This window comes from Paralichthys olivaceus, chromosome 16, assembly GCF_024713975.1.
Source record: "Paralichthys olivaceus isolate ysfri-2021 chromosome 16, ASM2471397v2, whole genome shotgun sequence".
In the NCBI taxonomy this organism is placed as follows: Eukaryota; Metazoa; Chordata; class Actinopteri; order Pleuronectiformes; family Paralichthyidae; genus Paralichthys; species Paralichthys olivaceus.
Genome location: NC_091108.1, coordinates 3811230 through 3825294, shown reverse-complemented (window position 1 = coordinate 3825294; position 14065 = coordinate 3811230). Strand labels below are relative to the sequence as shown.

At 42.8% G+C, this 14065-nt stretch overlaps 1 protein-coding gene across 1 annotated transcript in view; it reads right to left on the bottom strand.

Annotated features, from left to right (window-relative positions):
- Positions 1 to 14065, bottom strand: part of LOC109644406 (zinc finger protein GLIS1) — a 37081-nt gene that overhangs the window by 9314 nt on the left and 13702 nt on the right. Inside the window, exons 2-5 of the mRNA XM_020109778.2 lie at positions 9831 to 10938; positions 6214 to 6375; positions 2506 to 2619; positions 655 to 769 (exon numbers count right to left, since the gene is read on the bottom strand). Of these exons, the coding sequence (XP_019965337.2) occupies positions 655 to 769; positions 2506 to 2619; positions 6214 to 6375; positions 9831 to 10712 (1273 nt within the window). The 5' untranslated portion in view covers positions 10713 to 10938. The remainder of the gene's footprint in view (positions 1 to 654; positions 770 to 2505; positions 2620 to 6213; positions 6376 to 9830; positions 10939 to 14065) is intronic.

The following is a 14065-nucleotide window of genomic DNA, read 5'->3' as shown; positions in this document are numbered from 1 at the left end:
GTTTCAGGGCAGCTGACGATGAAAGGACGCGTCACCGTGCGTCCAACATACGTCCACTCACAGGTACACACGTGCAAACTTTGTTCTGCTCTAACATTTGGTTGTTTCTGATAAGGACAAATTCCTCTCGGGACACTTTGAAAATGAAACACTGACATGCTTGTTTCACTCTGGATAAACATAGCTTGTAGTGCGTCGTTTGAGGCTTTTCCCTCTCCGTCTTCTGGGTAAAACTGTGAGCAGTCTGAAGTAATACACATGGACAGCTCTGTTGGACACTCTGTGCTCTGCTTTGCCAACTGAGCCTCAGTGTACCTGACAGCTTCTTGATCCCGGTTCAGCCATTGAATCGGGAAAGAAAAAAGAGCTTGGCTGGAAAAGCGCTTTGGAGAAGCTGAAGGACAAGCGGGGAGAGGGCCAACCCGCCCGCAGTCAGTGCCCGGTAATTGGACAAGGTAAACACTGGCATGATGAGGTATCATCGAAGGAATGGAAGAGGGGGAGGGAAAGGAGCAAGTGAGGCCATGGGAGAGAATGAAAGAGACAGCTTCACGGCCCAGGTGTTCAACCAATTACACCTTTCCCTTGTTTCTCTAGTTTCCAGAGGGGGAGGCAGGTTTCCATTGTTTCTGCTACTGTTTCATGTGTGCATACCTGTGAAGTCATCTAATCCCGGCAGAGCGGAGCCGTTCCCTTGGTGGGAGGAGCCGTGGAGATGCTGCCGCGCCAGGCAATCGCTCAAAATGTCCGATTCCAGCATCGTGTGAACCTGTCGATAGGACAGAATACAGATGTTCATGAGAAAAGGTGCGCGGTACATTTAGTCTCAAGTTTCATGTTGGTGAACATGTGCATTTGGTTGCCTGCATGTAGGGATGAAAATAATTACGTTAAAGCTGCAGCTTAACTGCCTTCCAATTGTTTTGGGTTTTTTTGTTGGCCAAACATCTATGAGCTTAAATTTGAAAGTGCTCTCTCTCTCTCTTTTGATTACATACAGTAGATCAATTGAAAACACAGGGAGTTTTCCGCAGGCCGTTTTCTACTGTTCATTTTTCAAAACAGAAAAAAAAAAAAAGAGATGATGCTTACACCAGATGCCTGGTTCTTGTTTTGTCTTGTGTTCCAGCTTCTTGAAGTACAAAATCCAAAAATCTTGTTAGGCAATCTTATTCCAAAATGTTCTAACAAAGACAATTTACTTTATTATCCAGCGCTAACAGAGCATCCCCGAGGACTTTCCAAAACAATTTATCGACAGCTCCAGGATTCAGAAGAAGCTTGTGAAGGACACCCAAGAACCACAAAAAGACTTATGAATAATCTGCGAAAAATGTTTATTCGAACCAGTGTTTATGCAGATACAAACTTCAATAGCTGTGACACATCGGCTCCAAGAAATGTATAACCGTAAGGAGTTTATGAAGTGCATGTTTAATATTTCAAAGGCCTATTTAGCCCCACAGCAGCGCGGGGCGTGTTCGCCATGTCACAACTCACAGGCACACGTGGTTCTGCTTAAACCAAACAAGGCATGGGAGTACACACAAAGCCCCTGTGTCACTCACGGTCCATAGAAAACAAACAAGGGCCAGATAACACTGAACAATGGGCTCCCTATTCTGACTTCCAGGGAGTGTGTGTAATACTTTGTTTTGTTGTATTTTATCCTACTGAATCACAAACATGCTTAAACGCTCTCCTCATCCTCCTCCTCCTTCTCCTCCTCCTCCTCCTCCTGCTCCTGCTGCTGCCGCCATTCTCCATCCAGTCATTCAAGGAGACACAGCATCTTACCCGTAACCACCGTCCTCGGAGAAATCCCTTCTCTACAATACAGTTCATTGTAAATGAATTGAGCTTCTCCAGACTCATCAACCACTCAGAGCTCATTCACCGGATCACACAGACATTCAAACAGCACTTCTGAACGCCTCTTCTATCACACACCATTCACGCCCCGCAGTGTGGGTCATATACCCGTACTCCTCCATGTTAGTAGACGGGACACGGACATAAATAAAAGATGTTTTTTGTCGTTTCAGTTAGTTCTTATCGGACTTAAGTGCTTATTTTTCCAGGAAGTTTGGTTTTGATGAGTTATTTGATGCTGTAAAAATGAGGCGAGACGTCATGATTGACTGACTCGTGAGGTATCGGTGGAACTTCGTTACAGCAGCGTCATCCCCGATCGCTCTACTGAGAAGACTCTGGCTCCAAATGAGGCACGAGAGGGCAGCGCTTTAATCTGGAATATTTGGCTCCATCTCTGGATAGTGGGAGGAAGTGAGGACATGTTGTCCATCTTTACTTACAGTCGATGGTATAACTGTCCAATAAAAGCTTAAAAAGATGCTTAGAAATAAAATAGTTTGATTTAAAAATCAGTTTTTTCGAGTTTTACAATAACTGACTGCTGCCTGCTGCTGTTCTGCCACATCTCATCTAACGTAAACACAGGTTAAGCTAAATGTTCAGTGTGTAAAAACAGAACTGCTGTCATACCTTGACCTCCCTCTCCTGAGGCCCTTTGGCAGAGTGAGCTTTGACGTGTTTCCGTAGCGAGCTGGGGTCGGTGTAGCGCTTGGTGCAGCCCGGGATCTGACAGGCGTACGGCTTCTGTGGAGGAATGAGCCACAACAAGGAGAGGTGAGAGAAGACAGAAACAAAGGAGATGGAAATACAATAAAAATCAAAAAGCTTCATCCTCCGTGAAGAATATCTGCTGTGATACGTGTTTCAGTGTTCAAGGCAGCTGCGCTCCAGCTACCAGTGAGGTGCGCTGGTGCTTTGGCCGCAAAGAGAAACAGGCAAAGACCACGACTTGGTCTACTTCTGTACTTATGTTAGTGATTTACTGCATTCCTCATTTAAGCCCTAATACTGACGGACTGAGACCTCTAGAGAACGAGTTTGACAAGATGAAATATTCCACAAGGCAACAAAATAAACCCAGAAACACCAAACACATAAATCTTAATTTAAGGTTTTTAGGATTAAATGTTTATAAAGTGGTACAAGCTGAATCGGCTAAACTGAGCAATATGCTTCGTTACATCTTCTTTACTTCCATTACAATAGTAATTCATACAATCTCCAGACTTTTCAAATCAGGTGACACAGTTTGATTTAAAGACGTTGATACAGTCACGTTGGATGAGGTCAAAACACAAAATATAAGTGTGACTACAAATAATAAAACATGTTTGGGTGATTTACATTCGGATGGAGTACAGGTGTAACACTGTACGCAGTAATCCTGTGTTTTACAAGCAGAAACATGGAGGAGAAATACTGCAAATGAGGCGACCTGGTGAGACAAATGCAGTAACAGAGACGCAACGCAGATTTAACGCAACGTGATCCTCGAGCTAGAACCAAGTATATTTACCTTTCGTCCGCAGGCTTAAAGAGAGGAAGGGAGAGAGGAGGAATGGTTCAGTGTTCAGCAGTAAATCAGTGCATTCATGAGGAAAACATTTAGAGACTGCATCATATTTAATGTGCACATTTATCTCTACCTGGAAACGCATGTGTGCAGTAGGAAGCGTCCCATGCAAAGAAGGCATTAGAGATATTTTAAACCCATTAATCTTGAAATGCAGTGAGAGAAAAGGCTGTTTTCTGTTACTGCTGCTTGTATTTCACAATTTTATCAAAGCTGTGAGTTTAGATGAGTTAACGAGCCCATTTCCATGAATCTAATTCCTCACAGATTTTCCCCATTTCATTACTGAGCCCTCAACCAGGTGGAGTGAATTAGGTTTTCATGAAAACACATGCACAGTATTTACTCGAGATCTCGGAGGTTTACGCACCGAGATCCGAACATCACATATAAAAAATAATGGTATAAGAGCCATGCAGCAGGTTTATGGATAATGTTTTGCAGAACGTTGCAGGACTAATGATCAGGAAACAACTCATCCATTTGCCGTTATACCACTGGCTCGACGATTCAAAGACGACTTTCTAAGACTTTCAAAAACAACATGAATCGTGACTTATAGTCATTAATGAATTTACTCAAGGTAGATTTCAAAAGATGTTGCACGTGAGAGAGAGTCACGATGTGTGATCTCAGATAGTGCACAGATGTGGGCCACGTCAGGAAAAGATGCGGCACCTCTGGCCGAACAAAAAGAACGTGAGCCTCAAGTGATCCAGTTGTTAAAAAAGCAAATGTGGCTCAATTATCCCAAAACTAATTCGGGCAACCTCTGGCACCGTTGGCTGACATGCGGTATTGCTGTGGTTTACTCGCGGCCCAGATCTGGCAAACAGGAGCAGACCGGCCAAGTGCCACCGTTCCACACAGTATGTGGGCTGGATGACAGTGTGGCAGTGTGTGGGCCAAAACAAATTTGTGCTCAAGACATAAATAAAAAGAAATCCCTGTATTTAAGTGAATTTATGGAACATTTGAGAACCTCAAAATGTGTCGTCGTGTTAGTTTAAGTTTAAAAAGGCTAATAAATGAATGAACAAATGCAGGATTAATACAGAGAAAGTGTAAATGCTGAAGTGAAGCTGTCATGTGAGCTTCACCTTTGTTGTCTGCTGTGTCTCCCAGAGTCGGGACGTAACAAAGTACTTTTACTTTATTATTGTACATTTTTCATGTATCTGTACTCTCTACTCAACAGTTTGTATTACTCTTATGTTAAATGTACGTGCAGTTAATGATGTAGTAGAACATACGGAATAGGCTGCACACGGAAAGTACTTTTACTTTTAATGCAACTACTTCTACTCCAGTAGTAACGTTGATGTGGTGCCTTCTCCACCACCGGTGTCTCCACTTCCTAATTTAAACATTTCACATTTCAGCCACATTAGTCCTCCGACATTGATCTTGCAACACATCCAGTGTTCCTCAACAGTGCCCAACTTTACATGCTGGCGAGAAAATTGGGAAATATCTTGTTCTTTCGAAACTATTTCTGAACAATATTCCCTGGGAGACCAACTCATTGCTCCCGGAGTCTAAACAGATTAACTCTCAATGAAGTGCTGAACCCGAGTCTGTCTTATCTTCGATGAAATTTAGAGCATTGCCAAAGAAAAGTGGTTTTTCCAGTTTTGTAAGATTAGGACATGAATATAAAGGTCCATGTGAGTCAAAATCATGCAAAAATGGAAATCCATAGAGCCGCAAGTCTGAAATAAATCTTCTCTTTATCGAACCAGTAAAGTTTCTGTCTTGTGCAAACGCCACATCTCAACGAATCCCACAGAAACTGGTGCCGCATGAGTGTTACCTGATTCTAATTCTCAAAACACATTTTCCTGCTCGAGGTTGACAAATCTCCCCTAACACACTGTTGCTCACAACATCACTTGCGTCGACACCAGTCCTCTCCAGACCGGTTGTTATGCTAAATTCAGGATTTACATTCAGACGATCCTCCGAACGGGGGGGAGACTGTAACTTTCCCCGTCTTGTTGTAATAACACCGCAGTGCAACGTACAGCTCCAGCTCATCCGTGTAATGAGAGATCTGATTTTTTGGATTACTGCTAAATCCTCAGCGCTTGTCAGCAGGAGTAAAAATAACTGTGGTTTATAGAATAAATTCACAGCAGTTATGCAGTTTCACAATCCTAAAGAATGTTGGGGCCGTATATCAGGCAATTAATCGCAGAGAGCGCAGGGAAGAGGGGAGCGGTGTCACTTTATATAAAGAAGATTTTATGCACGTTAAGAGTTTTGCACATGCCTCTTATTACCTGACCAATACTATATATCATGTAGAAGTATTTCACATGGCCATAAAGTGCAGTAATACTTGTTTAACACCTACAGGAGAGTAAGGTTTTATGTTTTACATCTATTTTCAGACGCGGTATATTTAACATTTCTCCATGTGTCTGTTAGAGTGATGAGTACTTTTATTCAGACATGTTCTATAGAATACGTGTTCAGTTACTTTGGTGATATAATTGATGTGTGAGTGTAAAGACATCGTTTTTATTATCTTTTTTTATTGTCCATAAATTGTTATTAGCCGCTGTATGTTTCTAAGTATGTTCTTCGTTTTTAACCTGTGTGATCTGTTTTAGTATGTTCTTTGTGCGTGAGAGCGTTATTTGTCCCTGCTTGCATTTATATCGGAAACGTATTTACTTCGCTGTTGTTGACCAGGGTTATCTGGCAGAGGAGCTGTTGTATCTCACTGGTACCCGGTTAAATAAAGGATGTACTGTACTGACCGTGTCCAGGTGGGTCCGCTGGTGTTTGGCCCGATCACTGGAGTTGCTGAAGGCCTTGAGGCAGCCGGGATGCTGGCAGATGTACGGTTTCTCTCCCGTGTGGCTCCTCAGGTGGATTTTCAGGTTCTCCAGACGGGAGAACGCCTTAGAACAGCCTTCAAACTGAAGACGGAAAGATAAAAAGACTTTACACATCGACCTGAGATGAATGAAATCGGATTTCTGAGATTATTTCTACAAAAGTAAAACCCACGTGATTCATGCGCCTGCTGCAGAAACGTCTTTGTCCACCATTAAACATGCAGAACTCAACTGATATTTGATGCAGGTGATGATAAAAGACAGAGAAACAACCATGGACGATGCTTTGTTTTGTTTGGCTATGACTAAGAATTATAGAGAGGAGGAAACTTGTCACAATTTAGGTTATAGAATTATAAACTCACACACACACCTGCACACACACACACACACACACAGAGTTGGACGAGGAGGCTAAACGCACTGTCGGCCATAAACGCTTTTTAACTTTACAGAAACTCCGCCTGTCACTTTCAATCTCAAACATTTCAAATTAACTTATTTTTAAATCTGACGTTCAGGTCAGAGTTTGAAAGTAAATGTTTTCCAATGCTTGTTTTAAATCTCTTGCAGCACTAACAGGGAACCGGAGAAGGTTTGGACGATCACAGGAACGATTTTTCAATTTCATTTTCAATTTCCCTCTCTGCTTAATTCCTACGCAGTCATGTAATATGATCTTTTATTTATTTGTATCCACGTATCTGTGGTGTCTTCCACGAACAAAAAAAAGAAATTAACACATTACATGAAGCAAATTGTTGTGTTTGTTAAAAGTTAAAACCAAAGATTTCTGAATTAATCTGTAAGCAAACATGAATTAGATCACACACCTCATTTAGTTTCATAAAAACTCTACTACATCACGGTGATTAATTAACCCACATCTTTAAAATCTCCTCTGCGCAACAAATAAACCTTTAAAAGCGAAACCAGACGAGCGACTGACATGTTTAAACGTTCAGCTTTAGGTCAACTGTGAGGACAAATTTGACTTAAACACATCAGTTTGAGCTATTTCACAAAAAGACATCCAGTCATGCAATCCGTCACATGGCTTCAGCTGTTTAAATGCTATTTAAAAGGGAAAAATCAAACTGAGGAAATACCCTCGCGTTTACAGATGGTTCCTAAACAGAAACAGATTCGTAAAATCTTTGACGGAGCAGAAATGGAAGCGCAGCTTTATTTAAACTCTGGTTACAGTTTATGTACTTTGTTCCCTCAGCATTAAAAAGACTGATGTTGCCTTTACTTTTAGAAATGATGAGAAAATGAACACTAATCCTAATAAACACGAGGAAGCTCCACGTTCATCTTTCCTCTGTCTGACATACAAAGATCAGATCGACAGCTTGTCAGATTTAGTTTATTATCTCTTAACATCTGTGAGATCATTTGTCTTCGCCCTGATGTTAGTTATATAAGTTTCTCTTTCGTACCATTCTACAAATAAAAGTTGGTGAAGTTGTCAATATATTGAGAAATCACACGGAAAGACCAAAATAATCAATGTGTTGGTCCATGCCTCTTCAGTGGTCCCCAGTGCTCCACGCTGAGGTCATAAATCTTCAGACAATAGAATATTTAATACATGTATTGTTTTATTTGTTTTAAGGTTGAATTACTTTCTTTAGGACTTTGTGGTTTCAAGTGAATGTTACTCAGTAAACGGTGCATTTGTCTTGGACTATTTTCTGTGGATGAATACAGAGTTGGAGCTTTTGTGACTATACTTGGAGGCAGGATGGAGCCCTCAAAATATGTTGTTTGTTCCTGCCCTGACACATGGAAGCCTTTTCTGATCCTGGGGGTAAATAGATTGTTGAGGGTAACTGAGATTGACTGAGATTGTGAAACAGCATTTTTTTCTGATCCTGATACAAAAATAAGTGATGAGTTGGAAAGAGGGAATTAACTTCAGTTGTTTTAGTGACCTCCTCGCTGTGAGGACGTCTTCCTCCTTCGCCAGGGGGGACAAGCGTCATACTTCCTGCAGCCACTAGAGGAGTCGGGTTCTTACTAAAGCGACTGATGCTGTGATGTTTTTTCATGAGAACGGTCTTGACGGTGTGTGTGGTATTAAGACTGATGTGTATTTAATAGTTTAACAGTGCGGCTCTGTGGCTCAAGCTTTGGCTGCACAACAACAACAACACTCGGGTAATTGTTGGTTTTGGTCTTTTTGACATTGAGAAAAATATAGAATATCACCTGGCTTATCCTTTAAATGAATCTATAAGAATGTCCTTCCAGCACCATAAATTATAAATAACGACTCTACCAGGGTGGACTGGTGTTTACAGCCTGGATAACACCTGTCTCATGTGAGACTGGACGTTACGAGCTGGTAAATGGGGCTGAATTCATTAACAAACACTGACCACATTCATGTGAGATATTCATTTTCCATTGCAACACCAGGAATGACTTAATTTACATGTCTTGGCCTCAGTGCTTTATGAAAATGACATGATGTTTTTCACGCAGGTCAACTGTGACTAACGACTATTTACTTTGTGTTGGTGTAGATTTAATCTTATTAATCTATCAGCAGGACACGGTTGTATATTTACAAGCTGGCTGCAGATTATGTCATTTTTAATGAACTAATCCTTTTAAAGAGGAAGCGTGTTCCTGCAAGAGTGAAAACTCTGTGAATTAATAATTAATCAGAGTTCCAGGTCGACAGCAGCGGAGTCAGAGAGAGTCACTCGCTCTCGGGGGACAGCGATTTGGCACCAAACCGAACGGCATCATGGGACAGATGTATTCAAGTGTTAAATGAGTCATGAGAAGTGAAGCAGGGTGAGGCTGTGCTGCAGTCGTGATGGATTATGCAGAAACATCACAGTGAGACATAACAATGTTTGATTTATCTTTGTGCACAGGACGATCAGCTGATGCTTCCAGTCTGAGCGCTACAAACACTTCTTCCATTCATTCAGCGCTGCCACACTTCTTCCTCCACCACGCATGAGTAAGGGAAACCTGTCGCGAGTAGAGGAAACCGTTTGATCGTCTCGCCGGCTGCTCGGTCTGAGGCAAGTCGAGAAAGTTGGAAAGAGGAGATGTGTTTTGACTGAATGAAAATGGTGCTGAGCCCGGCAGTTTGATTCCTGCATGCTTTGGATGAATTTGGTTTAATGAGACTGAAAATCTCTTCCTCAAATTTCTGCTGAGTCGGCTCTGAATTTAAGAGGAATCGCTTCTTTCTTGCATTTTGCATCTGTGGGCAGAATGAAAAGCTGCTCTAGACAACAAAAACCAGAACTTTCTGAATATCGATAGATTAATTGGTGCTAGACTGTATTAGAATTTAAATATAATTTTCACAATAAAGGTCAACAATTCAAACTCAAAATAAACAACACCTGAATTTAATTTACTGACATTTCACAATAATCCGCATTTCGACCTGTGTCTTTCCCAAAAATCTGTCTGTTTGCAGAGAAAGGCCAAAACTTTACGGATGTTTTGACGGACCACTGACACGATAAGAGAGAGAGAGAGAGAGACAGTGTCGACTCACTCACCATGCACTTATTGGGTTTTTCTCCAGAATGAACCCTCATGTGGATGAGCAGCTTGTAGCGAGCGTTGAATGGTTTGTGGCGCCGCACACAGCCGGCCCAGAAACACGCAAACTCCTCCCCTTTACGCTGGTCGATGTGAACCTTCTCGATGTGCCTCACCAGCTCCTCCTGGCTGCTGTGAGTGGCGCTGCAGTCGATCCAGTGACACAGCTGCTCCTGTTGGTCCACCGCAGGGTTCCCTCCTACGGGTGCGTTAAGCTTCGGGGAGTGCAGAGGCGTCTGGGTGCCGTCCTGACCGCCGTCGTGGCAGTCCAGGGGCTGGCCAACATGAAACAGCTCCCCCTGCTGGTTGTTCATTTGAAACGATTCCCTCTTACACGGCAAGAAATCGTCTGCAGGCTCCTGTTTGATGGAGAGATACTCGTCTTGTACTTTTCGTTGTTGCTGAGACGTTTTGTTGTTGGCATCAGAAAGAGGCGAGGAAGAGGCAAAAAATAAAGACGATGAGGAGGAGGTGGAGGAAACAGAGGATGAGGGGGAGCAGAACGTGGGAGACGAGGCACAGCCGGTGAGCATGTAGGACAAAGGGAGGGAGGGTTGAGGGTAACAAACGAACCTCTGGGTGTTTTTAGGGTCCTCCACAGACTTTTCTATGTGGGATCCATTTGTCTTACAGCTGAGTAAGGAGGTGAGGTCTCTCCCCAGGGAGGACAGGGACAGGGACGTCCTGGGCAGACAGCACAGACCACCCGAATGCATCGACGACTGACAGAAGCCACCTGAAGACAGCGGTGCCTGGAGGTCCTCGGCATCTTCGAACACGCTCCCAAAACCAGGGAGTGTCATCTGGACGTCTGGAGGCCCGAGGTCGGGGGGCCACATCCTGGCCCCCTGCGCTCTGACTCCCACCAAGAGATCCCCTCAGTAAAACCTTTGCTATTAATTGTCTCGGAGCAACTTTAGGAATCCATTAGAGTTAAACCCGTCCACAGCATCTTTCACTGCTTAACTGTAATCGAATCAGATGAATCTCCAGCTGCTGGCGTCATGTGTAATCTTCAGTCATTTGTTCCAAACTGCTGCGTGGTCACTCATCATCCCTCGTGCTCTGTGGGAGACACAAACCAAAACCCAATGAGTCACCTTCAAAGACAACACGCACAAATACAAAACACTCACATCGCATCAACTCTGTGACGTACGTCGAGTGTTGGGAGGTTCCCTGTCAGTGTTGTTTCTATTAAGTCATTATTATTATAGGCTAGTTTATCATGATTGCAGGCATTGTTGTAAACTTGGTGCATTTATTGCTTCATTTGCCAACTCTTCAGACCCCTAACGACAAATCTACAAACCTTCAGCTACTTTCTGCAGAAGAGAATTACCAGATCTGTATAACCGACAAAATCAGGAAGATATTCAGCCACTGACTCTTTTGTTGAATGATCATTTTGCATCTAAATTAAAACAGATTTTAGAGCAACAACAGTCTCTATTTCAAACTTGATGCACTGTTGTTACTCAAGAAATAGAAAAATATCTCAATAAGAAAAGCTCTATTGGGAATTTGGCAGTTTTGAATATTGTTAGGACAGAGTACAAGAAGTGAAGGAAAGGTCAGTTGACACAACACTGAATGAAAATAGGATTCAATGACACAACAATACGCTTATTAGCTTTTTGCAACAGTTTCAGGTTTAAACGTATGAAGCTTCGAGCCTTCACCTTATCAGCAGGAATCAGGAGTAAGTCCTAACTCCTCACCCCTGAGTTTTTCTGTTTTTCCTTCTTGTAGTTCTTCAGACTGAACTGAAACTGACTCAGGTGACGTATTTCGCACAGCTTCCTCTGGAGGCACAATAGATTAACACAACTGTTTTCACATATTCAGTGTTGCTCCTCTGGTGTGTAAAATGTATTAATCCTCCCAGTAATTGAATAAATTCCTTCCCACGCTGCCTGTGAGGCTACTCTCTGCTGAACCGACTCAGGATTTATTGTGATGTTGCAGAACTCTGACTCAGCTGTTGTGACAACTCGCCATGCTGTTTCCACGAGGTGAAACACAAACCCCCCCCAAAAAATGTCACCCTGTGCATTACTCCCTCATTCCCCTCCCCCCCTCAGCAACACTAGGGGTAAATCGTCAACAACATACAGAGCGAGGGACGTTTTTTGGACGAAGTAACGCCCAAACAAACAGCGTGTCCGACCCCGTGTCAGCAGGCTTCAATCAAACATCTCGGAGTGCGACGCTGCAGCGAGTGTATATTTGGTTTCCTCTGAGCTGCTGTGACAGCCGGTGCTGATCCATGGCTGCAGGCATGGAGGCCACCCCTGCAGCAAACAGCCGGGCGTTGTGCGGCGGCCCATCGGCTGAAACCTGGTCCAGATGCTTGTTAGCAGAGGACGAGTAATGGACCACATCTCTCCGCTTGCAAGTGATGCAGGACAGGGAGGCTGGAAAACGGCGGGTCCAACAGAAGTCCGCCCCCGCCGACCCTGTCACACATACAGTAGCTCTACTGTGCTCGAGTCCTTGAGTGTTTATTGGAGGAGACTTGATGCCATCCGCCAGATATTGATGATCTAATTTACAGCAGCATCTCTGCCAAGTGTAATTAGTCATCGGAAAGATTCAATGGGATTTTTGTGCGCGCAGATATTTTACGAGTCAGAAACCAACACGGCTACGAGGATGAGTAAGTTCTCTTCCGTAGTTATATTAGCTGACGAAGGACTCACTAAGTGTAGGTTCAGGCCCATAGTTTCCTGGTATAGTCTGGTTTAGAGTTTTATGATCCTTCCAGTAAGTCGCTGGAAGTCCCCCCCACCCCCCAACGGAGTCATGGGAACTGTGGTCAAATCTTAATTAGAGAGGCTGCGATGTGTCTGTGTGTCAACGGGTTGAGAAGGATTAACGATACATGTGGTTTGGTGTGTTTTAAATGTGATGATTGAAACCAAGTACCTGTTGGCTTTGAGAGTTTAAACCAATATTAGAGTTTTGAGGGCAAACTGTGGGATTTCAGATGCAAACAAAACATCAGATCCACTCTAATGTGAGACTCGATCTGATGAAGCATCTAGTTAATCCCTGTTTTCTCTAAACACTCAGTCACACTCTGCATGTAAACAACATAAATCCAGCGAAGCGAAATCCAGCAACAAAAATAGCAACAACAAAAAAAAAGGGGATTTGTTTTTAGCAGTGTCTGTTCACAAACCGCTTTGGTGATTTTCCAAAAAGAAGAGTCAGACAGTTAAAACTAAGAAAAGTGTCCCACAAAGCCTCAACTCAGCCAGAAAACTTTATAAAAGAGCAGGATCATCTCATGTGGTGTCTTTTAAAGACTCACTTGCTGAGGTTAGCTAAACACAGCTGTGGCGTCTCAGGACAAGCAAATGTGTAGTTGTCTCAACAATAAGCACTTTGGTTCTTGAATTGCAAACTTTTTTTTGTGCTTTTTGGTTGAACTGAAACATGGGAAACAGATTGAACAGAGGAGCCGTGAACACGCAGTGTCCTCGTCCTATTCTTCCTCAATAATCCTGGCTGTTACAGAGGCGTCAGGGAGGATTTACAGGAAATGCTGAATGTGCGTTAATACGGGAAAATGTTCGATTCTGTCATTATCTATTTACTGCTTTTAACTTACACTGTACAGAGGAATTTGAAGCTTCAGTCATGCAAAGATAGAGTCTCACTGTTTTGTTTTGTGGACCACAGAAGCTTTGGTTCATCAGGTGCATGTGAACGACCACTTGTGCTTTTTTATTACGAGTACAAGCAAATGTTATGTGTTTTTTTAACTGCAGCAACAAATCGATATCTAATATTGACAATAAATCAACTGTGCTTGTAAAACCTGTGCAAAATGCTCATGTTCTGGTTCATAACTTTAAATTGTGAGAGCCAAGAATCAACGTATACATGTAGTATGTGAGTGTAGATGTAGTATGCTTGAATACATGTGCGTATAATGTTGCGGATGGACTTTACGTCCTCTCAGTGTTTTTATTTGATTTCCATTCTTTTCAGTTCTGCTGATGTCTTTATCGTTGGACTCTTGCTGGAGTGGCGATAAAAAGATTGGGCAACGTGCGCATTAAAAAGTGTTTTTATTTTCCTGTGGTTTTCACAGTGTCCAGTGAGAAAAGAGAGAACGAAAGACTGTAATAAATCTTCAGCAACATCTGTGCGAAGCGTGGCCGCCATCTCATCTGACCTGTGT